The sequence below is a fragment of the Pituophis catenifer genome, unplaced genomic scaffold, assembly GCF_029215685.1.
Source record: "Pituophis catenifer annectens isolate HBS135680 unplaced genomic scaffold, rPitCat1.0.hap2 SCAF_10, whole genome shotgun sequence".
NCBI classification, from domain to species: Eukaryota; Metazoa; Chordata; class Lepidosauria; order Squamata; family Colubridae; genus Pituophis; species Pituophis catenifer.
In genome coordinates this window covers 12017300-12045144 of record NW_027256890.1, presented here as the reverse complement: position 1 = coordinate 12045144, position 27845 = coordinate 12017300, and the positions used below count along the sequence as shown (strand labels likewise).

The 27845-nt window shown below is 42.9% G+C and overlaps 1 protein-coding gene across 1 annotated transcript in view; it reads left to right on the top strand.

Annotated features, from left to right (window-relative positions):
- Positions 1-27571, top strand: part of TPCN1 (two pore segment channel 1) — a 40802-nt gene extending 13231 nt beyond the window's left edge. The window contains exons 7-27 of the mRNA XM_070950606.1: positions 77-111; positions 2081-2139; positions 3636-3735; positions 4771-4887; positions 5964-6088; positions 7515-7563; positions 8250-8313; positions 9362-9406; positions 9739-9795; positions 9901-9951; positions 11324-11396; positions 11526-11633; positions 12580-12651; positions 14330-14419; positions 15364-15479; positions 16479-16525; positions 17345-17413; positions 18931-19015; positions 21417-21556; positions 21664-21744; positions 23284-27571. Of these exons, the coding sequence (XP_070806707.1) occupies positions 77-111; positions 2081-2139; positions 3636-3735; positions 4771-4887; positions 5964-6088; positions 7515-7563; positions 8250-8313; positions 9362-9406; positions 9739-9795; positions 9901-9951; positions 11324-11396; positions 11526-11633; positions 12580-12651; positions 14330-14419; positions 15364-15479; positions 16479-16525; positions 17345-17413; positions 18931-19015; positions 21417-21556; positions 21664-21744; positions 23284-23406 (1706 nt within the window). The 3' untranslated portion in view covers positions 23407-27571. The remainder of the gene's footprint in view (positions 1-76; positions 112-2080; positions 2140-3635; positions 3736-4770; positions 4888-5963; positions 6089-7514; positions 7564-8249; positions 8314-9361; positions 9407-9738; positions 9796-9900; positions 9952-11323; positions 11397-11525; positions 11634-12579; positions 12652-14329; positions 14420-15363; positions 15480-16478; positions 16526-17344; positions 17414-18930; positions 19016-21416; positions 21557-21663; positions 21745-23283) is intronic.
- The last annotated feature ends 274 nt before the right edge of the window (positions 27572-27845 follow it).

The following is a 27845-nucleotide window of genomic DNA, read 5'->3' as shown; positions in this document are numbered from 1 at the left end:
AGCTACAAATATTCTCCTTTTTCGGTAACATTTTATAGATGCAATTTGTTTGATCTTTCTCCGTTCTTTCTTCTAGGATTTTATCTGTTCTCTCCAAACAAATGGGACCCTGTAAGTAAACCATAAATTCCAGCACTCTTGACAGTTCCACAAATCTTAACAGGGGGAAACTTTTAAACAACTTTTGCTGAAGTGAATTCCAGTGCTGTGCAGACAGTTCTAGATTCGCTGTTGGGTCAAGCAGTTGTGAGTCTCAATTTGGCTCCATTTCCTTCCCCCTTTTAAAATAAATTAATGTGTCACCCATCCAGCCCTTAGTGGCATCGTTTCGCTTAATTGTTTATGCGAAAAAGGAACGGATGAAACATGCATGTGACATGCTTAGCCAGCAAAGTTACAGCCAGGAGTTTTCAGTTCGTTGCTTTTTTTTTCCCGAAGCAAGGAAAACTTAACGCAAGAATATTTTTTTCTCGCTAAACTGGAGAGGCATTCGAGATCCTTTCAGGCCACGAAATTCTTCTGAAATTGTCAATTCAGAAGCAACTGTTTCGCACCAGAACAACTAGACACAAGGACAGTTTTTTTTCCTGAATGCCATCACTCTGCTAAACAATTACCGTATTTTTCGGAGTATAAGACGCACCTTTTTCCCCCCTAAAAAGGGGGTGAAAATTTAGGTGCGTCTTATACACCAAATGTAGCCCCGCCCACCCACTGGCCCCCACCCTTTGGCCTCCCTCTGCTTCCCAGCAGTTTACCTCCTTGCAGCAAGAAGCAAGAAGAAACGGCCCGTTTCAGCTTCAGCACAGCCTGATTAGCACAAGTTGATTGGATCGGCCTCCCGACTCTCAGCTGTTTTGCTCTCAGCTGTTTTGCGCGCACCTCTGCTGCTTGCTGCAAGCAGGTAAATTGCTGGGAGCAGATTTTTTTTTTTCTTGTGCTAATCAAGCTATGCTGAAAACGAAAATGAAAGTAAAGCAGGCTATTTGCTGTTTGCTGCAATGAAGCAAAATTGCTGGGAAGCCGAGGCAGAGGCAGATTTCTTTTCCTTGTTTTCCTCACCAAAAAAGCTGAGGTCTTATAGTCCAGAAGGTCTTATACTCCGAAAAATACGATAATTCCCACAACACTGTCAAATTAACTACTAAGACTGTATTACTATTCTTCTTCTCATCCTTCCTAGTACCTATCTTTTCCCACTTATGGCTATTATCCATGTTTGTTTATTTTTTGTTTATTTGATTTACTTTTTTATTTTTTTATATTTTATTTGCTTGTATCTTTACAACTTAAATTGTTTTTATTGTTTCCTAGTATGATTCGATTGCTTAGTAGTATCCTATGACTCTCACTAAGTGTTGTATCTTATGATTCTTGAGGAATATATTTTATTTTTTCTTTATGTACACTGAGAGCCTATGCACCAAAGACAAATTCCTTGTGTGTCCAATCACAATTGACCAATAAAATTCTATTCTATTCTATTCTATTCTATTCTATTCTATTCTATTCTATTCTATTCTATTCTATTCTATTCTATTCTAAATTCTTATTCTATTCTATTCTATTCTATTCTATTATTCTATTCTATTCTTCCTTCCTTTCTTCCTTCTGTTCTGTTCTATTCTATTCTATTCTATTCTATTCTAAATTCTTATCCTATCCTATCCTATCCTATCCTATCCTATCCTATCCTATCCTATCCTATCCTCCTTCCTTCCTTCTTTCCTTGTTCTGTTCTGTTCTGTTCTAGTCTTTTATTAATTTCTATTCTATTCTAATTCTATTGTTCTGTTCTATTCTATTCTATTCTATTCTATTCTATTCTATTCTATTCTATGTGCTTGTATCTTTCAATTTATACTGTTTTTACTTGTTTCCTAGTATGATTTGATAGCTTATTAATAACCTTGACTATCACTAAGTGTTGTATCTTTTTATGTATTTTATTCTCCTTATGTACACTGAGAGCGTATGCACCAAAGACAAATTCCTTGTGTGTCCAATCACACCTTGGCCAATAAAGAACTCTATTCTATTCATTTTTCTGTCTCCTCAGTGCTTTTTCGTTCTTTTGTAGTATTTCAACACTTTGGAGAGCAGCCTGGTGAATCTTTTCGTTCTTCTCACCACTGCCAAGTAAGTCTTGGGTTATTAGTGGAGCCGCACTAGAGGCGATGGCGGTGGGAGGGCAGAGGAAAACGAGCGACGTTGCTATTTCAGAAGCTCGTATTAAAAGTGTCTTTATTTGAAAAGTGGGTCTCCTGAATCAGAATAACAAAGTTGGAAGGGACCTTGAAGGTCTTCTAGTTCAACCCCCCTGCATCCACAGAGGCTGCATCCACAGAGAGGTAGAATCAGATGAATGCATAATATATGTGGGTATATGCATAATTTTGTATATAGAATAGGAATAGAATAGAATAGAAAATAGAAATAGAAATAATAGAAATAGAAAGAAATAGAAAATAGAAAAAGAAAGGAATGGAATAGGAATAGGAATGGAATGGAATGGAATAGAATAGAGGGAAGGGAAGGGAAGGGAAGGGAAGGGAAGGGAAGGGAAGAGAAGAGAAGAGAAGAGAGAAGAGAAGAGAAGAGAAGAGAAGAGAAGAGAAGAGAAGAGAAGAGAAGAGAAGAGAAGAGAAGAGAAGATATGGAATGGAATGGAATGGAATAGAATAGAATAGAATAGAATAGAATAGAATAGAATAGAATAGAATAGAATAGAATAGAATAGAATAGAATAGAATAGAAGAATAGAATATAGAAAATAGAAAATAGAAAATAGAAATGGAATAAAATAGGAATAGAATAGAAATAGTATAGAATAGAAAATAGAAATAGAAAGGAATGGAATGGAATAGGAATAGAAATAGAATAGAAATAGAAATAGAGTAGAAATAGAATAGAAAATAGAAATAGAATAGAAATAGAATAGAATAGAATAGAATAGAATAGAAAATAGAAATGGAATAGGGATAGGAAGAATGGAATGGAATGGAATGGAATGGAATGGAATGGAATGGAATGGAATGGAATAGAATAGAATAGAATAGAATAGAATAGAATAGAATAGAATAGAATAGAATAGAATAACAGAGTTGGAAGGGACCTTGAAGGTCTTCTAGTCCAACCCCCCTGCATCCACAGAGGCTGCATCCACAGAGAGGTAGAATCAGATGAATGCATAATATATGTGGGTATATGCATAATTTTGTATATAGAATAGGAATAGAATAGAATAGAAAATAGAAATAGAAATAATAGAAATAGAAAGAAATAGAAATAGAAAAAGAAAGGAATGGAATAGGAATAGGAATGGAATGGAATGGAATAGAATAGAGGGAAGGGAAGGGAAGAGGAGAGGAGAGGAGAGGAGAGGAGAGGAGAGGAGAAGATATGGAATGGAATGGAATGGAATAGAATAGAATAGTATAGAATAGAAAATAGAAAATAGAAAAAGTGGCTGTCCAGTCTCTTCGTGAAAACCTCCAGTTGATGGGGCACCCACAATTTCTGGTGGCAAGCTGTTAATTGTCCTTGCTGTTAGGAAGTTTCTCCTTAATTTTGGGAAGTTTCTCCCTAATTCCGAGTTGCTTCTCTTTTCATCTCTCTCTCTCTCTCGGAACCAGTTTTCCTGATGTGATGATGCCCTCTTACTCCCGAAACCCATGGTCCTGTGTCTTTTTCATCGTGTATCTTTCCATCGAGTTGTATTTCATTATGAATTTGGTAAGTAGAGTCTCCAGCCTTTCATGATCTTTCTCCTGGGAACAGAATTAACGTTGCTTTCCTGCAAAGGGCCCACATGCCTTTGCTCCTCTTTTAAGCCTTGTGGGAGGGGCCAATCATCTCCAGGCCTTACTCCCGAGTCGTCCCTTTTGCTTTAGCTTCTCTTGCCTTCTGGCAGCTCTGCGCATGCGTGCACTAGGAACAGGCTTCTCCTGTTCCTATGCCTCTCTGATGTCCAACTCTGGAGGCTCCAGATTCTGCGCATCACTCCCAGATGGCCCTGGCCCCATCTCTGCCTACGACACAGAGCCCTCGTCGGAGCCTTCCCCTGACTCCAGGACTGGCCCATGTCCCTCCCCAGCCTCCTCACTGTCCAACTCCGCTGCCAGCTTCACAGGCTGCTGGCGGATCACAACAGTGTTATTATTTCATTTTATTTTATTTTATTTTGTTTTATTTTATTATTTTATTTTATTATTTTATTTTATTTTATTTTATTTTATTTTATTTTATTTTATTTTATTTTATTTATTTTATTATTTTATTTTTATTTTTATTTTTATTTTTATTTGATTTATATGCCGCCCTTCTCCGGAGACTCAGGGCGGCTTACAATGCGTTAAGCAATAGCCTTCATCCTTTTTGTATATTTTATACAAAGTCAGCTTATTGCCCCCACAATCCGGGTCCTCATTTTACCTACCTTAGAAAGGATGGAAGGCTGAGTCAACCTTGAGCCTGGCGAGATTTGAACTCGCAGTAATTGCAGGCAGCTGATGTTAATAACAGTGCTTTAGTCTGCTGCGCCACCAGGGCTTTTTGATTTATTGTTTTAGTTTTTGTCAGATGAATGGACACGTCTTTATCCCGAGCATATTTAAACTCATGGTCGACTCACTACCTCCGCTGGAAGTTTCCACTACTTCTTCCTGTGAAGTCATCACCTTCTCACTTGCCGTTTGAAACTTCCCTCCTGCTCAGTTTGAGGTCATTCTTGATTTTTTTTTGTTGCTTCACCCTTTCTTTCTCCCGTAGCTCCTGGCTGTCGTCTTTGACACCTTCAGTGACATTGAAAAAAGGAAGTTCCGATCGCTATTGCTTCACAAGCGCACAGCTGTCCAGCACGCCTACCGCCTGCTGGTTAGCAAACAGGTAGGTGGTCCTGGTCCTGGACACACGTGGGGGTGGGGAGGGTGGAAGGGGGTCTCCAGGAAGAAAAGTGGGGTGATGAGCTGCGAGGCGCCCCTTGAGGAACAGGAGGAAAAGCTGCAGGCAGGACAATTGATGGCAGACATCCAATATTTGAGGGGCTGCCACAAAGAGGAGGGGGTCAAGCTATTTTTTCAAAGCATCTAAAGCAGGGGTCCCCAATCTTTCGGACCTCAGGGTCCACTAAATTCATAATTTTAAATCCTGCGGACCACGAATATGATCTGCCTAATGGCTGGCTGGGTGGGCGTGGCTAGGTGGTCATGTGACTGGATGGGCGTAGCCAACTCGATGTCACTCACATTGAGGAGCGCTTCGCCGGCCTCTAATCGCCCCTCCCCTCCCAGCCACGCCTTGCCTGCCCGCCTGGGCTCCTTAGGGCCCCAACAGGAAGCAGTTGTTGGAGCTAAGCAGCCACCACGAGAAAGATTTGGCAAAACAGCTCAGTTCAAATTGGATCTGGCCGAGAAAGAGGCTCAGCAGAAGCACCTCACTGAGGACTAGGAGCATAGGCTTTCCAAGCAGAGGGAAGACCTGCGGAAGTGCAAGGCCAGGTACCGGCACCTGGAGGCTCAGTGGACTGAGATGGTCAGCCAGTTCCAGGCCATGATGCAGTCCCACTGGAACGAGGTCCTCTGGTCTTCTCCATCAGTGGCTCTTCCCTCCAGCCTTCGCCCAAAGCCCCCCACCAGGAGGCCGAAGCAGACCCCAAGTCGGAATTTCTGCCCCCCTCCAACCCACACAAAATGACTCCGAAGGGGGAGACTCTCTGCAGCAACACGTCACCCCCCGGGACACTGCAACCGTCATAAATGCAAGCCAGTTTCCAAGCGTCTGAATTTTGATTAAAAATGGCTAGGGGGATGCTACAACAGTTGTAAGTGTGAAAAATAGTCATAAGTCACTTTTTTCAATGCCGTTGTAACTTTGAACCATCACTGAATGAACTGTTGTAAGTCGAGGGCTACCTTTAGTAGCTTGCCCTCTGTACGTCCTCCGTGTATCTTTTGTCTCTATAGAGACCCTCGGGGATTGCTTTCAAGCAGTTTGATGGCCTGATGCGCTACTATGCGCCCCGGATGAACATCCGAGACCGTTATCTGACTTTCAAAGCACTGAGTCAAAGCAACAGCCCTTTGGTCAGGTAAGGATGGAGGTGGGTTTTTTTCTGCCCCCATGGAAGAAGATGGAATGAATCTGAAGCTTTCTTTTCCCCAAATAAATCATAGAACTTCAAAACTAGGTGTCAGACCTGCCCTAGTCTGGTCCCTTAGAGAAGAAAAACCCTCGACTCCCATTTGGTTGACATGAAAGCAGTGGTGAAATCCAAATTTTTTTATTACTGGTTCTGGTTGGACCTTCATCTGGTTGACGATCCTAACTGGGGCTTATTTTTGGGGTGGGGCTTATATTAACGAGCATCCTGAAAAATCATGCTAGGGCTTATTTTCTGATTAGGTCTTATTTTAGGGGAAATACAGTACTAAACTGTCTGGTTGATGATCTCAACTGGGGCTTATTTTTGGGGTAGGGTTTATATTACGAGCATCCTGAAAAATCATGCTAGGGTTTATTTTCAGATTAAGTCTTATTTTAGGGGAAATACAGTACTAAACTCCTCCGTCTGGTTGATCATCTTAAACGGCTTATTTTGGGGTAGGGCTTATATTTATATTCAGATTAAATCTTATTTTAGGGGAAATACAGTACTAAACTCCGTCTGGTTGATCATCTTAAACAGGGCTTATTTTTGGGGTAGGGCTTATATTACAAGCATCCTGAAAAATCATGCTAGGGCTTATTTTCTGATTAGGTCTTATTTTGGGGAAAATACAGTACTAAACACCTCCATCTGGTTGACAATCTTAAACGGGGCTTATTTTGGGATAGGGCTTATATTACGAGCATCCTGAAAAATCATGTTAGGGTTTATTTTCCGATTAGGTCTTATTTTGGGGAAAATACAGTACTAAACACCTCCGTCTGACTGACCATCTTAAACAGGGATTATTTTGGGGGTAGGGCGTATATATTACGAGCATCCTGAAAAATCATGCTAGGGCTTATTTTCCGGTCGGGTCTTATTTTCTGGGAAACAGGGTAGCTTTTTATCACACAGGAGAGGGACGTGTGTGTGTGTGTGTGTGTGTGTGTGAAGGCTTTTTAATGACAGCGTGAGCATCTGGCAGTCTTGTATGCCAAGCCTTTAACACATTTTATATTAAGGCTCGTTTTTTGTCCTAGCAGTGAAATGTTCTTAGAAAAGGAACAAAATCCTTGCTTGAAGATTTGCCTCCCGTTTTTCTTTTTTGCAAGCCCACATCAGCAAATCTAGCTATGCAGCAGTCTTTTATTTTTAGCTCTCTCTTAGCTGAGTCGGCGTGCACAAACCACTCGCCTGACATGGGTGTTGCAAGCTTTTGCTCAGACTGGGCAAAATCTGGGACTGAGTCCTTAACTTGGGGGGTTGGGATTGGGCTTGGGAATCTGGTTGGCAAAATCCGAAGATGTGTTTGAACCGGAGACTGGAACGTGGGTAGAAAAGGCCCCCACCCTTTTGTCTGTTTCAGTTTGAAGGATATGTACAGTTTCTACGAAGTGGCTGGTTTGAAATGGAAGGTAAGCTGCCAAGTTGGGGTTTGTTTTGGGTGTCTTTGGTTTAGGGGTGCTGGATGGGAGGTGAGCCCCTAGAATGGGGAAGAACAAAAGGGGCACCCTGCGGAGAACAAAGGCTGGGGAGATTTATGGATGGAGGGATGGATGAGAGGAAGGAAGGAAAGGGTGGGAGAGAGGAAGGAAGGAAAGGGAGGGAGGAAGAGAGGAACGGAGGAAGAAATAAGGAAGGATGGAGGGAAGGGAAGGAAGGAATGAGGAAGAGAGGAGGAAGGAAAGGGTGAGAGAGAGGAAGGAAGGAAAGAGAGAGAGAGGGAGGAATGGAGGAAGAAATAAGGGAAGGAAAGAAGGATGGAAGGAAGGGAAGGAAGGAAGGAATGAGGAAGAGGAGGGAAGGAAGGGAGGGAAGGAGGAACGAAGGAAGAAATAAGGGAAGGAAGGAGGAAGGGAGAGGAGGAAGAGAGGAAAAAAGGGAGGGAGGAAGAGGAGGGAGGGAGGGAAGGAAGGAATGAGGAAAAGGAGGGAAGAAAGGGAGGAGGAAGAGAGGAAGGAAGGAAGGAGGAAGAGGAGGGGAAGAAGGAAGGAAGGAAGGAAGGAAGGAATCCTGGAAGGAGAAGGGATCTTAAAGATCCTCTAGCCCAGTCATGAAAATGAACCAAAGCTGTCTGAGGTTTGCTTGCTTTCTTTTCCAGGCCAAAAGAAACCGAGAACATTGGTTCGATGATCTTCCAGGGACAGCTTTCCTCATTTTTAAAGGTGAAAACCCTATAGCGTTTCTATAGAACATAGAATCCTATGGCTGGGAAGGGACCTTGGAGGTCATCTAGCCCAACCCCCTGCCCAAGCAGGAAACCCTCTACTATCCCTGACAAATGGTTTTTTCCAATCTCTTCTTAAAAGCCTCCCGTGATGGAGCACCCACAACTCCTGGAGGCCGTTCCACCGGTTAATTATTTCTCCCTGTCAGGAAATTCCCTCCTTCGTTCTAGATTGCTTCTCTCCTTGATACGTTTCCATCCTTTACTTCTTGTCCTGCCCTCAGGGGCTTTGGAGAATAAGGCCTCTGTTCTGCCCCAGCTACGGACCCCAAAGAACGCAGCACACACACCAAGTCTGTACAAACCTTAGTTTACTAAATTAAATCAGTCCTTTTTCAAACAAAGGCTGTTAATGAACTTTCTTAACAGCTGACAAGAATCCAAAGAATAAATAATTGTAATCTTACTAGGGTTGGCAGAAAGCCCAGAAGCAATTTGCAGAGAACTAAGATCAAGACGCGAAGGAGAGTGAACGAAGGTTGTTCCCTGCAAATTGCCTCAGTTGGCATTCCTCCTTAAATAGGCTAAGGGAGTGGCCAATTAGCCCCAAGCCTTACTCTCGAGGAGACCTCCTCCTGAGGAGCCACTCCTGCCTTTTGGCAGCTCTGCGCGACCGTGCATCGAGAAGAGGCTCCTCCTCTTCTTCCTCTTCACCCATGGAAGCTTCTGGAGGTTCTGAAGGCCCTGGCTGAATCCCCACCTCTGGCACCACATCTTCTCCAGCCTCCTCACTGTCCGACTCGAGTGCCAGCTGCACAGGCTGCTGGTGCAGCACCACACCAGCCTCCTCGCCGTCTGAATCAGCTACTAGCTGCACAGGCCGCTGACGGGCCACAATAGCCTCCAACCCCTTCTTCTTTGTGAGGAAAAAGGGAGAAGTTACCAGCCTGTGGGTATTTCAAAGAAACAGACAAGAAGGATGTTTTTTTTTTTTTAAAAAAAGAAGCATTTAATTGTTTTGCCTTCTCTCGTCTTCCTTTCAACAGGTATTAACATATTAGTGAATTCTCGGGCTTTCCAGTATGGCATGTGTAAGTAAGCCTTCACTCTGTTTGGGGGTGGGGGTGAGGAGCTAATGGATAGAGTTACACAGTGTATTAAGTGGAGTTTCATTTTACCAACATGCTGACCAGTGATGGAATTCAAATTTTTTTTACTACTGGTTTCGTGGGCGTGGGCTTGGTGGGCATGGCAGGGGAAGGATACTGCAAAATCTCCACTCCCACCCCACTCCTGGGTGAAGGATGCTGCAAAATCCCCATTCCCTCCCCACTCCAGGGGAAGGAAAGGTTGTAAAGTGGATGCAAAATTCGTTTAACGACTTTTCTCTGAAAACGCTGCCGTTTGCCGTTGTGTCTTGCAGATGTTCTGGTGGCTGTGAATGGACTCTGGATTCTAGTGGAAACTTTCATGTTGCGAGGTACGACGCCACGTCATTGAACATCTGCTGACTGAGTCCACCTTCCCTTCCTCCGGACGGGTTTTCAGTTCTCCTCTGAAACTCTCTGCTGTTTCTTTTTTTCAGACGGAATCTTTTCTCGTGACGTCCCCTGGAGTTACATCATGTTCCTCACAAGTAAGTCCTTTAGCAACTTCGGTGTTGTGGCTCCGTCCTCCGAGCCTATCTTATCGGAGGGAGAAGGCTCCGAACATGAAGGAGAGGATGTCGGCTAGCCCTCCCTCTCCAGGCCCCTCCTCTCTGGCACTGCCTCAGGTGCCGGCCGAGGAAGAGGAGATTAGCCAGGAGCCAGGTGTCTCCGATGATAGCGATGGAGGCGATCTGTCGTTCCTGGATCCACGCCAACGAAGGCGTGATAAACGGTTGCAGCAGTTGAGGAGGCGTGCCAGGGATTAGGCTGAGTCACTGGACCACACCCCAGAGACTATATAAGAGGGTGTGGTGGCCATTTAAGACTCTGTGACGGACAAAAACTTACTCTGGCTAGTCACTTGAACAACGCTTAAAGCTGCCGAAAGGTTTCTTGTTTTGAACTGGACTATTTGCAAACTGTGTGTATTTCTGTTTATCTGGTGAAGGGATATTAAGTAAAAGCACTTGGCAGTCGGTGCTCGTCTTGCTGCCAAGTTTCTGATAAACAAACTGTGCGTGCCAAGTGCTTCCTTTAACCCTCGGCTGGCTGTGTGTGTGTGTGGAGACGGGGACAGAACATTTGGTTTCCAAGAAGGCATCTATCTATCTGTAGGCATCTTTGAGAGAATAAAAATGTTGAGACATTGGAAGAAAAGAATAAATGGTGTACAATACATTGGGGGTACGGAATGCCGTGGTGGCCTAGAGGTGGAGCTCTGGCCTCACAAATCAGGAGGCTGCGAGTTTGATCCTAGGTAGGGGCAGATATTTCTCTCTCTCGCCACAATTTTTTTTTTTTTTTTAAATTTGATTTATATGCCGCCCTTCTCCGGAGACTCAGGGCGGCTTACAATGCGTTAAGCAATAGCCTTCATCCTTTTGTATATTTATACAAAGTCAGCTTATTGCCCCCACAAACTGGGTCCTCATTTCACCTACCTTAGAAAGGATGGAAGGCTGAGTCAATCTTGAGCCTTGGAGAGATTCGAACCAGCAGAAATTGCAGGCAGCTGTGTTAATAACAGGGTGCACTAAACCCCTGTACTATCAAGGCGAATATATCTGCCGAACAAAACTCCGCTTTGGTGACAGGAAGGGCATCCGGCCAGTAAAACATTCAGCTCCATTCAGTTGACTCGACTCCACCCGGCAAGGGATTACGAGGTCATTAAATGACAACAATACATTGGGATACTAATAGAAAAGTATATTTGTAGCTCAGGGTACTCTCTGGCAAATAATAAATAAGTGTGTAAAATAAACCTTAAAAGAAGTTTTGAAAAGAGAAGTTATTGGACAACGTTGTCCAGTGATTTAAAACCCACAATCACAGCACTTCCCCCTTCTGTGTTGACAGTCTATGGGGTCGAGGTGCTGTTGAAGGTCACTGGCTTGGGGCCGAAAGACTATCTCTCTTCGGGCTGGAATCTGTAAGTATCTCCCCATTTAAGGGATTTGGCGTTGGGGGACTTGTAGGGAACGTAGATTGCGGATGCCAGCCAGAAAAATCCATTCCTCTCTCTCCTCTCTCTTGCTTTTTTTTTTTTTTTTTTCCCCAGTTTCGACTTTGCCGTCACTTTGTTCGCATTTTTGGGTCTCCTGGCACTGGCGTTTGATATGGAACCCTTCTACTTCATTGTTGTGCTGCGGCCTCTGCAGTTACTGAGGTGAAGATAGACAGGATGGCTCAGATACCTGTAGAATTGGGGCCGGGGGAGGGGGGGGGGGTTCTTCTAGCTACTGAGAAACAACAAGTTGCAGGATCCCTTGTTCTTGACCCCTCCTCCTCCTCTTTCTCCTCCTCCTCCTTCTCCTCCTTCTCCTCCTCTTCCTCCTTCTTCTTCTCCTCCTCCTCCTTCTCCCTCCTCCTCCTCTTCCTCCTCCTCCTTTTTCTCCTCCTTCTCCTCCTCCTTCTTCCTCCTCCTCCTTCTCCCTCCTCCTTCTTCTTCTTCTCCTCCTTCTCCTTCCTTCTCCTCCTCCCTTCTCCTTCTTCTTCTCCTCCTCCTCCTCCTCTTCCTCCTCCTCCTCCTTCTTCTTCTCCTCCTTCTCCTCCTCCTTCTCCTTCTTCTTCCTCCTCCTCCTCCTCCTTCTCCCTCCTCCTTCTTCTCCTCCTCCTCCTTCCTCCTCCTCCTCCTTCCTCCTCCTCATCTTCTTCTTCTTCCTCCTCCTCCTTCTCCCTCCTCCTCCTCTTCTTCTTCTTCCTCTTCCTCCTCTTCTTCTTCTTTCCCTTCTCCTTCTCTTTCTTTCTCTGTCCCCTTCTCCCTCTCCTACTTTCTTTTCCTCCTTCTCCTTCTTCCCCCTCCTCCTTCCGCTCCTTCTTTCTCTTTCTCCTTCCTCCTCCTCTTCTTCCTCCTCTTCCTTCTCCTCCTCTTCTTCCTCCTCCTCCTCCTGTTATGATGCAAAAGCTTCCGATTCCTGCTTCCCAAGATTGAAGCCCGCATGTTCTTAAAGCACGATACCCGAGGAATTCTGGGAGTACAAGCCCTCCCATCTGAAAGCATGCTGATGGAGGAGTTTTGGAAGTCCACATAACCTTCCAAGTTGCCGAGATTGGAAAAAGCTGCTCTAGACACTCATGCATATATTTTTTTTTCCCCTTTCCCTTTATTGCAGGCTGTTTAAATTGAAGAAACGTTACCGGAATGTCCTCGACACGATGTTTGAACTTCTCCCTAGGATGGCCAGGTACAGAGAATGAAAGTTTTCCTGCCTGGATTGGCTGCTGGGGGAATTGAAGTCCACACGTTTGAAAGTTGCAGGAATAGAAACCCATCATTGTCGTCATCTTGCCACCCAGTGCTCCATCACTGGAAGTTTTTAAGAAGAGACCTGACAGCCATTTGTCCAGAATGATAGAGGGTCTCCTCCCTGGGCATTGAATTGAATGGTTGCAGGAAGAGAGGCTGTCTAATCTAATGAAGATATGGACTAAGATACAGTAGTGGCCAAAATTGTGGAAAGCTTTTGGGAAACGGTGGCTCAGTGGCTAAGACACTGAGCTTGTTGATCAGAAAGGTCGGCAGGTCGGCGGTTCGAATCCCTAGTACAGGTCTCCTGCGTGACCAGGGGGTCGGACTAGATGACCTCCAAAATCCCTTCTGACTCTTGTTACTGTTAAACATGTATTTTTTGAGATTTGATGGCTAATAACACCACTTTTTTTTCTTGGAGTATCAAGATCATCCTATCCCACTGCTGGAATGGCCTGGGAGTAGCCCAGACTTTAACCCAATTGAAAATTCTATGGAGCCGACTAAAGAAACTTGTTAGTCAGAAGCGACCCAGCAATAAAACCCAGTTAATAGAAGCCATCATTCGACTTTGGTTTCACATTATAGCAGCTGCAGAACTAAAAGACTTGGTTCACTCCATGGGAAGACGTTGTAAGGCCGTCATTCATGCTAAAGGTTACCCAACTAAGTATTAACTGACGTGGTGATCATTTTTGCATATCTCGTTTTTTTCTAGGGTGATCATTTTTGTATATCTCATTTTTTTTCTACGTGTTTCTCTTTTCTTCTTTATACTGTAACTGCTATTCTAATAGCAAATCCTCCATAAAAGTTATGGCATTACAGTCTTCATTAAATGATCTTTCCATTGATATATAATTTCATGGTACTACTCCAAAAAAAAAAAAAGAAGTGGTGTTATTAGCTAGTTTTAGAAAATAGACTTTTCCCAAAAGGTTCCCACAATTTTGGCCACTACTGTAAGATAGATAAGATAACCTTGATTGTCATTTTTTTTTCCCTTTGGGACTCTGGCACACATTAAAAATGAAATTTTGCAGCCTGCTCTGAAAAGTGATACATAACATACATATAGATATGCTATATACATAGCATACATATAGATATGCTATATACATGTTTCCCTGAAAATAAGACCTGGTTTTATATTTTTGGGGACTCCAAAATAAGCACTATTTTTGGGGAAGCACAGAGTGCTTTATATACTGTACATACATACATACTAGGAGTGACATGATAAGCAATCTTCCAATATTTGAGGGGCTGCCACAAAGAAGAGGGGATTAACTTAATATCCAAAGCACCTGAAGGCAGGGCAAGAAGCAACTGATGGAAACTAATAAAGGAGAGAAGCAACTAGAACTAAGGAGGAATTTCCTGACAGTGAGAACAATTAACCAGTGGAACAACTTGCCACCAGAAGTTGTGAATGCTCCAACACTGGAAGTTTTTAAGAAGATGTTGGATAACAATTTGTCTGAAGTGGTGTATGGTTCCCTGCCTAAGCAGGGGGTTGGACTAGAAGATCTCCAGGGTCCCTTCCAATTTATTCTGTTAAAAAGCCACCTTGTTGGATTGCACTTTTCCTAACCCTCTCATTTCTCTTCTAGCCTAGGCCTAACTTTACTCATCTTCTATTACTGCTTTGCCATCGTTGGCATGGAATTCTTCTCCGGAAAACTCTACCCAAACTGTTGTAAGTAAGTATCTCCGCGTTCTTTCTCTCTCTGAAAATATATACATAAATTCAGTTTGCCCATAGATCAGTGCAGTTTGCTATATTAGAACTGAAGTGACAACCTCTGGTCGCTCAATTTCTCCCACAGGCTTTCAAGTTAGCTCACAATTACCGACCTTGATCAGGCTTGGAGAGTGGCCAGGCCGATATCTTTCAGACGCCGCAATACTTGGCAAGAATGCAGGGATGAATTAATTGTCTCCTGCAAACTCCCCTTTCGCTCCTCTTTTATTTTTTTTAATTTTTTTTATTTGATTTATATGCCGCCCTTCTCCGAAGACTCAGGGCGGCTTACAATGTGCTCAGCAATAGCCTTCATCCTTTTGTATATTTATACAAAGTCAGCTTATTGCCCCCACAAACTGGGTCCTCATTTCACCTACCTTAGAAAGGATGGAAGGCTGAGTCAACCTTGAGCCTTGGCGAGATTCGAACCCTGCAGTAATTGCAGGCAGCTGGTCTTAATAACAGGGTGCTTTAGACCACTGTACTACCAATGGCTCTTATTCCCTCTGGGAGGAGCCATTCTTGTCCACCTGTGGCCTTACTCCTGAGTTGACCCTTGTTCTTTAGCTGTTCCCTTCGTCTGGCAACTCTGCGCATGGACAGACTGGGAACAGGCTCCAGCTGTTGGTCTCCCTCGCTGATGTCTGATTCCGAAGGCAGCTGATAACTGTCAGACGGCCCTGGCCCCGTCTCTGCCTGAGACGCAGAGCCTTCATCCGAGCTTTCCCCAGACTCCATGACTGGCCCATGTTCCTCCCCAACCTCCTCACTGTCCGAACCTGCTCCCAGATCCGCTGGCGGGCCACAACAACAGACCATTGTAAAAACAGATTTTTGAACCCGGGGCAACCTCTCTCTCTCTCTCTCTCTCAGTTCGTACTTTCTTATTTTCTCATCCAGCACCAGCACAGTGGCCGATGCCTTTCGTTGGGTCAACCGCACCATTGGGAACAAGACCGTGGTGGACCAAGGCTACTACTATCTCAATAATTTTGACAACATTTTGAACAGTTTCGGTAAGAGCTCCAGATCCTTTTCAAACATTAACTGAACGGGTTTGCAGGAAAGAAATTCTTTCCTTTGTGTTCTTTCTTTCTTTCTTTCTTTCTTTCTTTCTTTCTTTCTTTCTTTCTTTCTTTCTTTCTTTCTTTCTTTCTTTCTTTCTTTCTTTCTTCCTTCCTTCCTTCCTTCCTTCCTTCCTTCCTTCCTTCCTTCCTTCCTTCCTTCCTTCCTTCCTTCCTTTCTTTCTTTCTTTCTTTCTTTCTTTCTTTCTTTCTTTCTTTCTTTCTTTCTTTCTTTCTGTTTCTATATAGCCGCCCATCTCGGTCAATGACACGAGGAAGCTTACAACTCCAAGAATGGATAAGGGGCCATGTGTAGCTAAAAGTCCAATATTCCAATTCCAGTCGTGAGCAAGACAGTTTTCTTCTGTTTTTTTTTTTTCCTGGTCAAAACCAGGAAAGGGGCAAAAAAGTCAAGATGGCAGGCATAACTCATGATTGAAGCCTTATCCCTTATATATATAGCAATAGCACTTATATACCGCTTCATAGTGTTTTACAGTCCTCTCTAAGCGGTTTATAGAGTCAGTCTCTTGCCCCGCCCAACAATCTGGGTCCTCGTTTTACTGACCTCAGAAGGATGGAAGGCTGAGTCAACCTTCAGCCGGTCAGGATCAAACTCTTGGCAGTGGGCAGAGTTAGCAATAGCACATAGACTTATATACTGCTTCACAGTGCTTTACAGTCCTCTCTACGTGGTCTACAGAGTCAGCCTATTGCCCCCAACAATCTGGATCCTCATTTTACTGACCTCGGAAGGATGGAAGGCTGAGTCAACCTTGAGCCTGTCACCATCGAACTCATGGCAGTGGGCAGAGTCAGCCTGAAATCCTGCATTCTAACCACTCTGCCACCATAGCTCTTTTACTACCAGCTGAAGTTTGCGAATGACCTTCAAGGGTCCTTGAATTGTTTCCTGTTTCTTATCTCTTCCCTTTCACTTTTTTTACGCAGTGACTCTCTTTGAGTTGACGGTAGTGAACGATTGGTACATCGTCATGGTAAGTCTATAGAAACCCCCCCCTCCCTTATGCGTTGGAGCTATCGCGTGTCACCTAAATACCGCCATCTTTGAGGCCCTTTCGGTTTACACGACATTGAAATGAATAAGCCAAAGAAAGTACTGGCAAATATGAGTAATGCTTAGAACACCATCGATAGCTAAGAATAACTTTGAATGGTCGCTAAACAGATGTTTGTAAGATGAGGATGAACTGAACGAGGCTTATAAATTGGGAAGCGTCGCTTCGTGGTTCCCGTCTACCGCCAATCATGTAAAGATCTTGTTAGGAAATGATGATTATCTAACTTGTTGGATTGGCAATATATAAACCCTCAATATAGCGTTAAGACTGTATTGCTGGATGGCATCATACTGTGTCCTGATTGGTTAGCTCTGTAGCCAATGTCCTTAAGAGGAAGCTTGAAACATGGTTTGTTTCTCTCTGCTGATTAGCATTACTCTTTGCTGATCATTATTGCTCTGTGCTGATCGTTACTGCTATTTGCTGTGTTTGCTACTGTTTGCAACTGTTTATTGTGTATGACTACGACGACTGGTAAGAAGACTTAGTTATTGGAATATCCCTGGACTATTGTTTTACTATCTACTGCTTTATCTGTGTATGACCTGGACTGTTTATTGGACTGTGCCTTATTACTATTTCCTAAAAGTAAACACAACTCAGTGTATCTGTGTGTTGGCTGTGATTATTCGCAACTGCTCTCAGTCGCTTTCATGTGCACACCCTGGCTACTCTACGGTTGCTCTGCGAATTCCTCAACAGATCTCATTTTCCTCTGTTTTTTTTTTTTTTTAGGAAGGGGTCACCTCAGAAACGTCTCACTGGAGCCGTCTGTATTTCATGATTTTCTACATCGTGACCATGGTGAGTAGATCCGAACAAGATCCTTCAGTCACGAGAGGCACCTTCAGATGACGGTTGCCACAATGTCCTTTTTATTTGATTTTTTTTTCTTTTTGTTTTGTATGTTTTTATTATGGGACGCGGTGGCGCAGTGGCTAAGACTCTGAGCTTGTCGATCGAAAGGTCGGCAGTTCAGCGGTTCGAATCCCTAGCACCGCATAACGGACTGAGTTCCCGTTAATTGTCTCAGCTTCTGCCAACCTACCATGTTTCCTCGAAAATAAGACCGGGTCTTATATTAATTTTCGCTCCAAAAGATGCATTAGGGCTTATTTTCTGGTTAGGTCTTAATTTGGAGGAAATACGGTACTAAATACCTCCATCTGGCTGACAATCTTAACTGGAGCTTATTTTGGGGGTAGGGCTTATATTACGAGCATCCTGAAAAATCACGCTAAGGCTTATTTTCCAGTTGGGTCTTATTTTCAGGGAAACGGTAGCCGTCAAAAATGCAAGTAGAAAAATAGGGACCACCTTTGGTGGGAAGGGAACAGCGTTCTGTGCGCCTTTGGCATTCAGTCATGCCAGCCACATGACCACGGAGACGTCTTCGGACAGCGCTGGCTCTTCGGCTTTGAAACGGAGATGAGCAGCGCCCCCTAGAGTCGGGAACGACTAGCACATATGTGCGAGGGGAACCTTTTACCTTTATGTCTTTATTGGAAATGTTTATGGGAAGTAAAAGATAAAACATAAGAATAGATAAAGAAAAGTTAAGAAAAAGATAAAAAGGGAAAGTGCAAAGAGCAATACAGGTAGAAAAAAGAAAAACGATAATTAAGGAAGCATCTTGTACTTCCTAAAATACACCCAATTTTTCAGTGGAATTTATTAATTTAGAGAAGAGATTGGACATCCATTTGTCTGAAATGGTATAGTGTTTCTTGCCTGAGCAAGGGGTTGGACTAAAAGACCTTTAAGATCCCTTCCATTCTTCTCTTCTCTCCTCTCCTCTCCTCTCCTCTCCTCTCCTCTCCTCTCCTCTCCTCTCCTCTTCTTTCTATTATTCTATTCTATTCTATTCTATTCTATTCTATTCTATTCTATTCTATTCTATTCTATTCTATTCTATTCTCTCTTCTATTCTATCTATTCTATTTTCTATTTTATTCTCTATTTTCTATTCTATATTCTGTATTCTATTCTATTTTCTGTTCTATTCTATTCTATTTATTTAGCATATGGCATCTACAGTCTAAGTCATGGATTCACCAATAGGCAACACGAATAAAATTCATTATACATAGAAGCACAATTATAATTTGAATAAAACATCAGCAGTGTGTGTGTGAATGTGTGTAAGATATGCAAATAATACAATATAGGCGATAATACATTAAATTAAGATAAAGCCAGAATTGAAAGCACCATAACAGCTTGGCCACCAAAAGTCAAACGACCATGATGTTAGCAGTCACATTACCACTAACTTTGTATTTCTCTCTCTCTCTCTCTCCCGACACCCCCCCCTCCCCAAGGTCGTGATGACAATCATAGTCGCTTTTATACTGGAAGCATTTGTGTTCCGCATGAATTATGCCCGCAAGAATCAGGATTCAGAAGGTATGTGGGAGATATTTGCTCTCTGCTGTATCACAGGACTCCTTTCTATTCATCTTCCTCCCTTATATAAGGCTTAGATTAGAATCAAGGAACAAGAATAGAATAGAATAGAATAGAATAGAATAGAATAGAATAGAATAGAATAGAATAGAATAGAATAGAATAGAATAGTTGGAAGGGACCTTGGAGGTCTTCTAGTCCAACCCCCTGCTTAGGCAGGAAACCCTACACCACTTCAGACAAATGGTTGTCCAATCTCTTCTTAAAAACATCCGGTGTTGGAGCACTTACAACTTCTGGAGGCAAATTGTTCCACTGATTGATTGTTCTCACTGTCAGGAAATTCCTCCTTAGTTCCAAGTTGCTTCTCTCCTTGATGAGTTTCCATCCATTGCTTCTTGTCCTGCCCTCAGGTGCTTTGGAGAATAGCTTGACTCCCTCTTCTTTGTGGAAGCCCCTGAGATATTGGAAGATGCTATCATGTCTCCCCTGGTCCTTCTTTTCATTAAACTAGACATACCCAGTTCCTGCAACCGTTCTTTGGTATGTTTTAGCCTCCAGTCCCCTAATCATCTTCGTTGCTCTTCTCTGCACTCTTCCTAATTCTCTGTCTAAGAATCAAGGGATCATCTGAAACGATTTTCCTCTAGAAAAATAAAAGAAGTTGTTGTGAAAGAATTCCAGGGAATGTCCCAAAAGTGTTTTTTTTTTCTTTTTACAAGAGGCAACTGGAGTTTCTGGTTTTTCTTCGAAGATGTTTCGCTTCTCATCCAAGAAGCTTCTTCAGCTCTGGATTGGATGGTGAGGAAGGGAAGGATTTATACTCCTTGCAGACAGCTGGTCATTTGCATTCTTTTAGAGGGTCGTTGAGGCCACCTGGAGGTTTATCTGTGCCCTTAGAGTCACCTGAGATGTGCAAATGGGTGTGGAGGCTTCTTGGAACTCTTGTGTTGTAGATTGGACATAGATGATGTCGTATCTCTCTCCCTTGTTAAGGATATTCTTGGCTCATAACCGATGTTACGGGTTATTGAGCAGAGTACCCCTTGAGTATGCACATGAAAGCGGCTAAGAGTGAATAATCATAGTTAATATACTGACACACTGAGTTGTGGTAGTCTTTTACTTTTTAGAAAAAAGTAAAGCAAAGTCCAGTAACAATCCAAGTCATACACAGATAAGGCGATAGTTAAAATATCAATTCAGAGATATTCCAAGTACAAAGTCTTCTTACCAGTTGTTGTCATTACAGAATAAAACAGTTCTTCTTGAGTTTCAAACAGGAACAAGTTCAGTATTAAAACATTCAATAAATAGTAGAAAGCAACAAGTAGCAATGATCAAACAGTGATCATACAGAGAGAACAGGTAGAGAGTAACAGCAAATAAGCAGATAAAATGGTGTAGTGTTCCCATGCCATGATTCAGGCTTTCCCCTTAAGTACATTGGCTACAGAGCTTAGCCAATCAGGATACAGGATGATGCAATACAGTCTTAAAGCAATATAATACCTTTTGACAAACATGTATTGATAGTTTATATATTGCCTGACCAACTAGTTAAGACAATAGCCATTTCCTAACACCCCTCTGTTGAGAGAGGGCTGTTCAGTTTTGACACAGATGGCCTCTTGGACCCCTCTTTCAAACCAGCGAGCCTCTCTGTCCAAAATGTGGACTTTGCTGTCTTCAAAACAGTAGCCTTTGTCTTTGAAATGCAGATGGACTGCTGAATTTAGTCCTGATGGGTTTCTTAATGCAAACGATCAGCTGTCTGCAAAGAGTATCCATCCTTCCATTCCCCACCATCCTGTCAGAGCTGAAGAAGCTTCGTGAATGAGAAGCGGAACGTCTTCGGAGAAATCCCAGAAAGTCCAGTTGCCTCCTGAAAAAGCACCTTTGGGACAAGGTGTCAGCACGTCAAGATGCATTTATCCTAGTGCTGACATGAGAAGGAGAACGCAGGCGTCTGCAACGGGACGGTTGCCTTTCACCTACTTATTTCCTCTGGAGATAATGTCCCCTAGGAGATGGATGGGAGGGGGGAAATTCTTTGAATTGGAGCAGTAGATTAGGGGTGAATGATTGGGAAGATGGCCAATGAATGCAGAGGAGTGGGGGAAGGAAGAGGAGGGATTTTGGGTCAGCACGTCAGTGCTGGCTGCATGGATTCGGTGTAAAAGTTGCCGTGCTAAATAAAATGGAAATTTGTTTCAAAAAAGACTTTGTTTGAGACGCAATTTATTTGAAGACGGCCTGAAAACCTGACACATGACCTGGATGGCTGAGAATCTCCATAGATGTGCCAGGGAATGCTGACTAGCAAACGCCAAATCTGGACATTTTTGGGGGGTAGCTCCTTCTCCTCCTGTTATCTAACATCCTTGATTGGTTTCTCCAGCAGAAGACAGCGGGATTGTCTTTGAGCGGGAGGTCTCCAAGGAAGAAATTGGGGGCCTAGCTGAGACCTACGGGAGGCAAGGTGACAACTTGGCAGCTAGTCAACTCCTCAAGGTCGTTTCCCAGATGGACAGGCACCGGGTGAGTCGATGAGACTGTGGACAGCTCTTCAGAGTAGAACATAAAATAGTCCTCCCATCTAGCCGAGATGATCCTTCTAACCATTTATTATGTTCTACTTGCTTTAGCAAACCGCCATGCTGTTCCTGGGCCGACGATCAAGGACCAAAAGTGATTTAAGTATGAAAATGTACGAAGAAGAGATACAGGTAGGTTGGCGCGAGTTGCAGAGGTGGTAACACCTGGAGCTCTCTGGACATCAGTGCCGCAGAGGTTGACTTGGGCAGTAATTTTATGGTGGGTAACTGAAGAGCAGTCTATGCATGGGTACCAATATGCATACATGGACTGCCTGGGATGGGATGGGATGGGATGAATAGAATAGAATAGAATGGAATAGGAAATATGGAATGGAATCAAGTAGAGTAGAGTAGAGTAGAAATTAGAATAGAATAAGAATAGAATGGGAGTAGAGTAGAGTAGAGTAGAGTAGAATAGAATAGAATAGAATAGAATAGAATAGAATAGAATAGAATAGAATAGAATAGAATAGAATAGAATAGAATAGAAATATGGAATGGAATGGAATGGAATCAATTAGAGTAGAGTAGAAATAGAAATAAGAATAGAACAGAATTAGAATAGAATAGAATAATAGAATAGAGTAGAGTAGAGTAGAATAGAATAGAATAGAATAGAATAGAATAGAATAGAATAGAATAGAATAGAATAGAATAGAATAGAATAGAATAATGAATATGGAATGGAGTAGAAATAGAATAGAATAGAATAGAATAGAATAGAATAGAATAGAATAGAATAGAATAGAATAGTGAATATGGAATGGAATAGAAATAGAATAGAATAGAATAGAATAGAATAGAATAGAATAGAATAGAATAGAATAGAATAGAATAGAATAGAAATATGGAATGGAATGGAATGGAATCAATTAGAGTAGAGTAGAAATAGAAATAAGAATAGAACAGAATTAGAATAGAATAGAATAATAGAATAGAGTAGAGTAGAGTAGAATAGAATAGAATAGAATAGAATAGAATAGAATAGAATAGAATAATAGAAATATGGAATGGAATGGAATGGAATCAATTAGAGTAGAGTAGAAATAGAAATAAGAATAGAACAGAATTAGAATAGTAGAATAGAATAGAATAGAATAGAATAGAATAGAATAGAATAGAATAGAATAGAATAGAATAGAATAGAATAGAAAATATGGAATGGAATGAAAGAATGGAATGGAATGGAATAGAATAGGAAATATGAAATGGAATGGAATCAATTAGAGTCGAATAGAAATAAAAATTAGAATAGAATAGAATATAAAAAATGAAATGAATAGAATTAGAATAGAATAGAATAGAACAGAACAGAACAGAACAGAACAGAACAGAATGGGAGAGAGGAGAGGAAAGGAGAGGAGAGGAGAGGAGAGGACTTAACTGGAAATTATGGGTGCCCTTCCCTGGAGCTTTTTAAGAAATTGGATATTCATTTGTCTGAAATGGTAAAAAGATTTCCTGCTTGAGTGGGGGTTGGACTAGAAGACCTCTAAGGTCCCTTCCAACTCTATTACTCTGTATCCTGTATTTATCCGATTCCTGGCTTGACTTCCACAAACATTTTTGGGGTCTGCCAAGTATCATGGCTCCTGTTTTGTTTTTCCTCTGGGCGGGTGGGCACTCTTGTCGTGGTTTAGCGTCATGACGCCGGTCTTCCGTTCTCAGGAGTGGTACGAAGAACATTCCAGAAGGGAGGAACGAGAGCTTCCTTGGCACGAAGACGAGGAGTTGCTCAACCAGACCTTCCACCCTCCTGCCCTCCGGCAGCGTTCGCAAACCATCATTTAAACTCGGCTTAATCAGGAAAGCCGGTTCTCCTATGCATTGAGCCTGGGCTTGGCAGCGCGGCGATCTCTTACCAGCCTCCCCTCAATCAGATTTTCCTTTAATGGTCCTAATCTCTTGAAATCTCCAGCCAGGACCCTGAGAACTTGTGAGAGGGAGAAGACGACCATTTTTATCATTACTATTTTTAAAAAATGTTGGTCTTCTCCTTTCTTTCGGCATCAGGCGTGGGGTGTGTCTGGAAGAACTTTTCACCTTGCGGTCGTTGCAACGGGAAACTCGTGCAAAGTCCTTCCTTGACCGAAGGACCACTGGCCCTTCTTTTGAAGAAGACCTCTTCATTTTTGTCCTTGTGGCTGCTGTGGCAAAAGGCCAGTTGCTGTGGTGGAGGTGGCATAGATTAGAGGGCTGAAAACTGGCCCCGTTTGCCAGCGGAGACAGCCCAGCAGGAGAGAAAATACAAAATGCATGCATCCTGGCGTAACCCATCACGCCGTCTTCCATCAGCAGTCGAGATCGGCTAAAAAAAAAATGGCAAGAAGGCCGGTGGAATCGCCAAGCGTCAACTACATCGCTCTCTGTAATCCGCGATGCACTAAATGCAGCTGAGTAAAGTAACGCAAATTCGTTTTACACCACTCCTTCGTTTTCCACCTCCCACCCCTTCGTTGTTCCTTGGCATCTGTAAAGACTGCTAGTACTCGGTGATTTGCTTGGCGCAGTTTTTACCCAAACGTAGCAAGGTGCCCAAATGGGCACTTAAAACAGAACCCAGGACCAACTGAGATTCGTAGCATCTTCCTAGCAAAAATGAGTTTTTAGTTTCAGTGAGATCCTGGAAAGGTTTAAAAGACTCTATCCTGCTCACAAACTTTGTCCTGCGTTGGCATAATGATTCATTCTGGGATCTGAACATTTGCAGCGGCATCTATCTGAACAGCGACGGGCCAGTAGGCGTTGTATTAAACCCTGAAACAATCCTGCCGAAAAGTAAATTGTATTAACTCCTAAAACGCTGCCAAAGGGGTACAGCATTAAAGCTTGAAGCCCCGATTGCTGATAGGCATGATAGAAAAGCAATAATTCTTGTGACAGAAAAGACAGAAGTGATCTCGGAATCAGGGTGTCTTTATCAGGTTTTATTTCGGATTCCGCTTCCGCAGAAATTCCTTTCGTCGGTTACCAAGTTTGGGGATCTCTTCAGTCGATCTCTCCGCCACGAGAGAAACCCAGCAAGCAGATTTGTCGAGCGTTCTTTGTTTGGCAAACACACAATAGGCAAAGAAGTGTTAAGGTTTTGCCTCCTTCTGTTAATCTCGATTGCTAATTAGCAAACGGTAAACGGAATTTGCTTTCCCCCCCCCCCCCCCCTGCCAATTTATAAGCAGAAAAAAAAAAAAGACCCTTGTCCCTTCTGTAATTTTAGGATGGCAAACCTAGAAAATTTGTTTTCTCACGTCTGCTAACTCTCTGGCGTAGTTTCTCGTTTAAAAACAACAGGCTGATTTCCACGCTAAATAAATAAATGGAGAAGGGTTGGCTTTGAAGGAGCTAAATTATTTTCCACTTGTTGCAGGGAGGATGAGTTTATTTTACTCCCAGGCCAATCTCCGAATAAGGGATGGGTTTGAGATAAAACAGTCACCATAAATGAGATTTTCTTTTCTTAAGCAGCTCAATTTTATGACGGCATCTCCGAATGTACCTCCCTGAGCTACGTTAATGGCTGTGGAAGATTGCCCTTGTAGTCTTTAACACTTACCAGAGGACACCCAGTTGCGGAGATAAAAGAGTTCCTGCACCTATGATGCACTCAACGTCTGTTCTCGTCCTAAAAAAAGAATGCAAATATTTTATAAGGTAGTAGATAGCCACAATTCAGCCACGTCCGTCTGTGGACTTCAACTCCCAGAATTCCTAGGCTGTGGGGGCGACTCTGGGAGTTGAAGCCCACCCATCTGGAGTTCCTCCAGGTTGAAAAAGGTTGCTTTGAGGAGAGGAAAGGGGGCGTCTTAAAAAAAAAATTACACTATTGGTTCAAGAGGGCATTATGTTGTCAATTCAGGGAAGCCATTCCTTCCTGCTGTATCAATCAAGTTTGTTAATTCTTTTTTAAAAAGGGATAGGTTCAAAGGTGGGGGTCACATACCGTAACAGTGGCTTGCCCAGCGAGCGCTCAGGAGTGCAGCATCACAAAACACGGGAATTCGCTCACGCACCCCATCCACACATGTGTCCGGCGTCAAACAACACAGTGATATAGGACAGGATTGCGCCTGGGCACCCGCAGATCGCAACTACCGGTTCGCCCAAACCGGCAGCGGCCCACCACTGGATAGGTTGAAGCAAAAAAAAACAGATGGAAGGTTTTCTAATAAACATTCATTAGGGCAGGTGTCGGCAACCTGTGGCTCCAGAGCTGCATGCGGCTCTTTGGGCCCTCTGCTGGGACTCCCTGTTGGGTGATCCCATCCCTCGCCCTCCCCTCCCAGTTACTCCTCGCCTGGCCTGAGAAGGAAAGGGCGACGGCAGGGGATGGAGAAGTGGCCGGGGCAGAGACGGAGAGATACAGAGAGAGAGAGGGGGAGAGAGAGATACAGAGAGGGCGGGAGGAAGGAGAAAGAGATGTCAAAAGGGTTTTGTGGTTCCCGGTGTTTTTTAACAACTGGTTCTCTGCCCTAATGACCGGCTGGGTAGGCGTGGCTGGGGGGATCATGTGATTGGTAGAAGTGAGTGACGTCGAGTTGGCCACGCCCACCCAGGTTCTGTGGCTCCCGGTGTTTTCTTTTCTGTGGGAAACGGGTCCAAATAAGGTTGCAGACCCCTGCATTAAGGAATTCGCAATGCTTTGGCAAAAATGGAATTTGAGAATGAGTAGGGATCTCTAAATCTCCCCTTATTTGTGTGTGTGTGTGGGGGAAAAAGCTGCCTTTCCCAGGGCTTGCAAAATAATGAATTAAAAAAAAGTAAAATTTTAAAATAGGGAGGAGGTGCCGACGGCGTGTGCCTATAGATCCCCAAAGCACCTTACGTACCCCCCATCAGCCCTTTCTAATCGGAACACACATTTTCCTGGGATTTTGCGGTGACAATGCACAAACCCAAGGAAAGCCGAGCTTCTTGACAGAGCTGTTGGCGTTTGTAGGACACACAACACAACTCCAAAGCGCGTTTTTCTTTTTTTTAAGCTTTGGATTTGAAGCGACGCTTAGCTTTGTACATTCTCGGTTTGTTTTATTATTTTTTTAAACAGAAACACGGGTGATCCTTATCTGGCTTACTGACCGTTTTGTTGGCGTCACTAAATGGAAATGAATGCTGACCATGTTTATAATTTGGAGTTTTCTTGCTCGTCCGTCAAAAACTTGGGGTGCATTTTGCATGCTGCACACACTCAGGCCAGTTAATGAGAATCCGCTGGGTACCATTCTAAGCCCATCCTTCACACAATGGTTTGGCTAAGATCCATGATGTCAAAATCTAGAGTTTAAAGTTTCTCCATCTGGAGAATGTATGGATTCCCCATGCTGGCTGGGGAATTCTGGGAGTTGAAGTCCACACATTTTCAAATTTGATAAGCTTTGAGAAACCCTGATCGACAGCAATAGCCTTTTTCCACTTAGCATCGAGCATGATGGAACGTTGCCGAGCTTAATTTTAGTATTTCAAACACTAATAACTGGAAGGAAACACTCCTTATTTTGAGACACTACAATTACGTCACAAATAAGCACTAAATTCTTTTTTTTTTCCCCTACCATCAGACTGGATAGTAAATGAAAAAGTATATAATTTCAGATTTCCTTCCGCAATAAGAGATGCTGGAAACTCCATACCGAGTAAAATGGGTTATTTTTTAAATTTTTTTGGCATGTTTTTGTTATTTTTATTCTCGTTTAGGATATAAGCTAGAAACGACTCCAGAAAGTTCTTCTTTTCGGAGTCTCTTGGAAGGAAAACAAAAACTTCAAAAGAACGCAGGGATGTTCCTTCCTAAATAACTTTTTTCTCTTTGCTCTTAAATTCCAAAGACAATCACTCGTAGAGGGGTAGGAAAGAGACGGTGGGTTTTAGATACGGGGAAATTTGTATGACTGATATAACGATGTCTGAAACAGTATTATATAGTTGTTTACAGAACATTTAATAAACCTCTTTAACTCTTTAACTTTTTCTGCATCTCTCTTTTTATATTTATATTTATATTTTTATATTTATATATTTTATATTTATATTTACATGCAGGTAGACTTCGACTTAAAATCATTCATTTAGTAACCATCCAATGTTACGACAGCACTGAAAATAGTAATTGATGTCCGTTTTTCACACTTATGACCGCCACAGCATCCCCGTGGTCAAAATTCGGATTCTTGCCAACCGTCTCATCTTTATGACGGTTGCAATTTCCCCGGAGGTCACACAACCCCCTTTTGCGACCT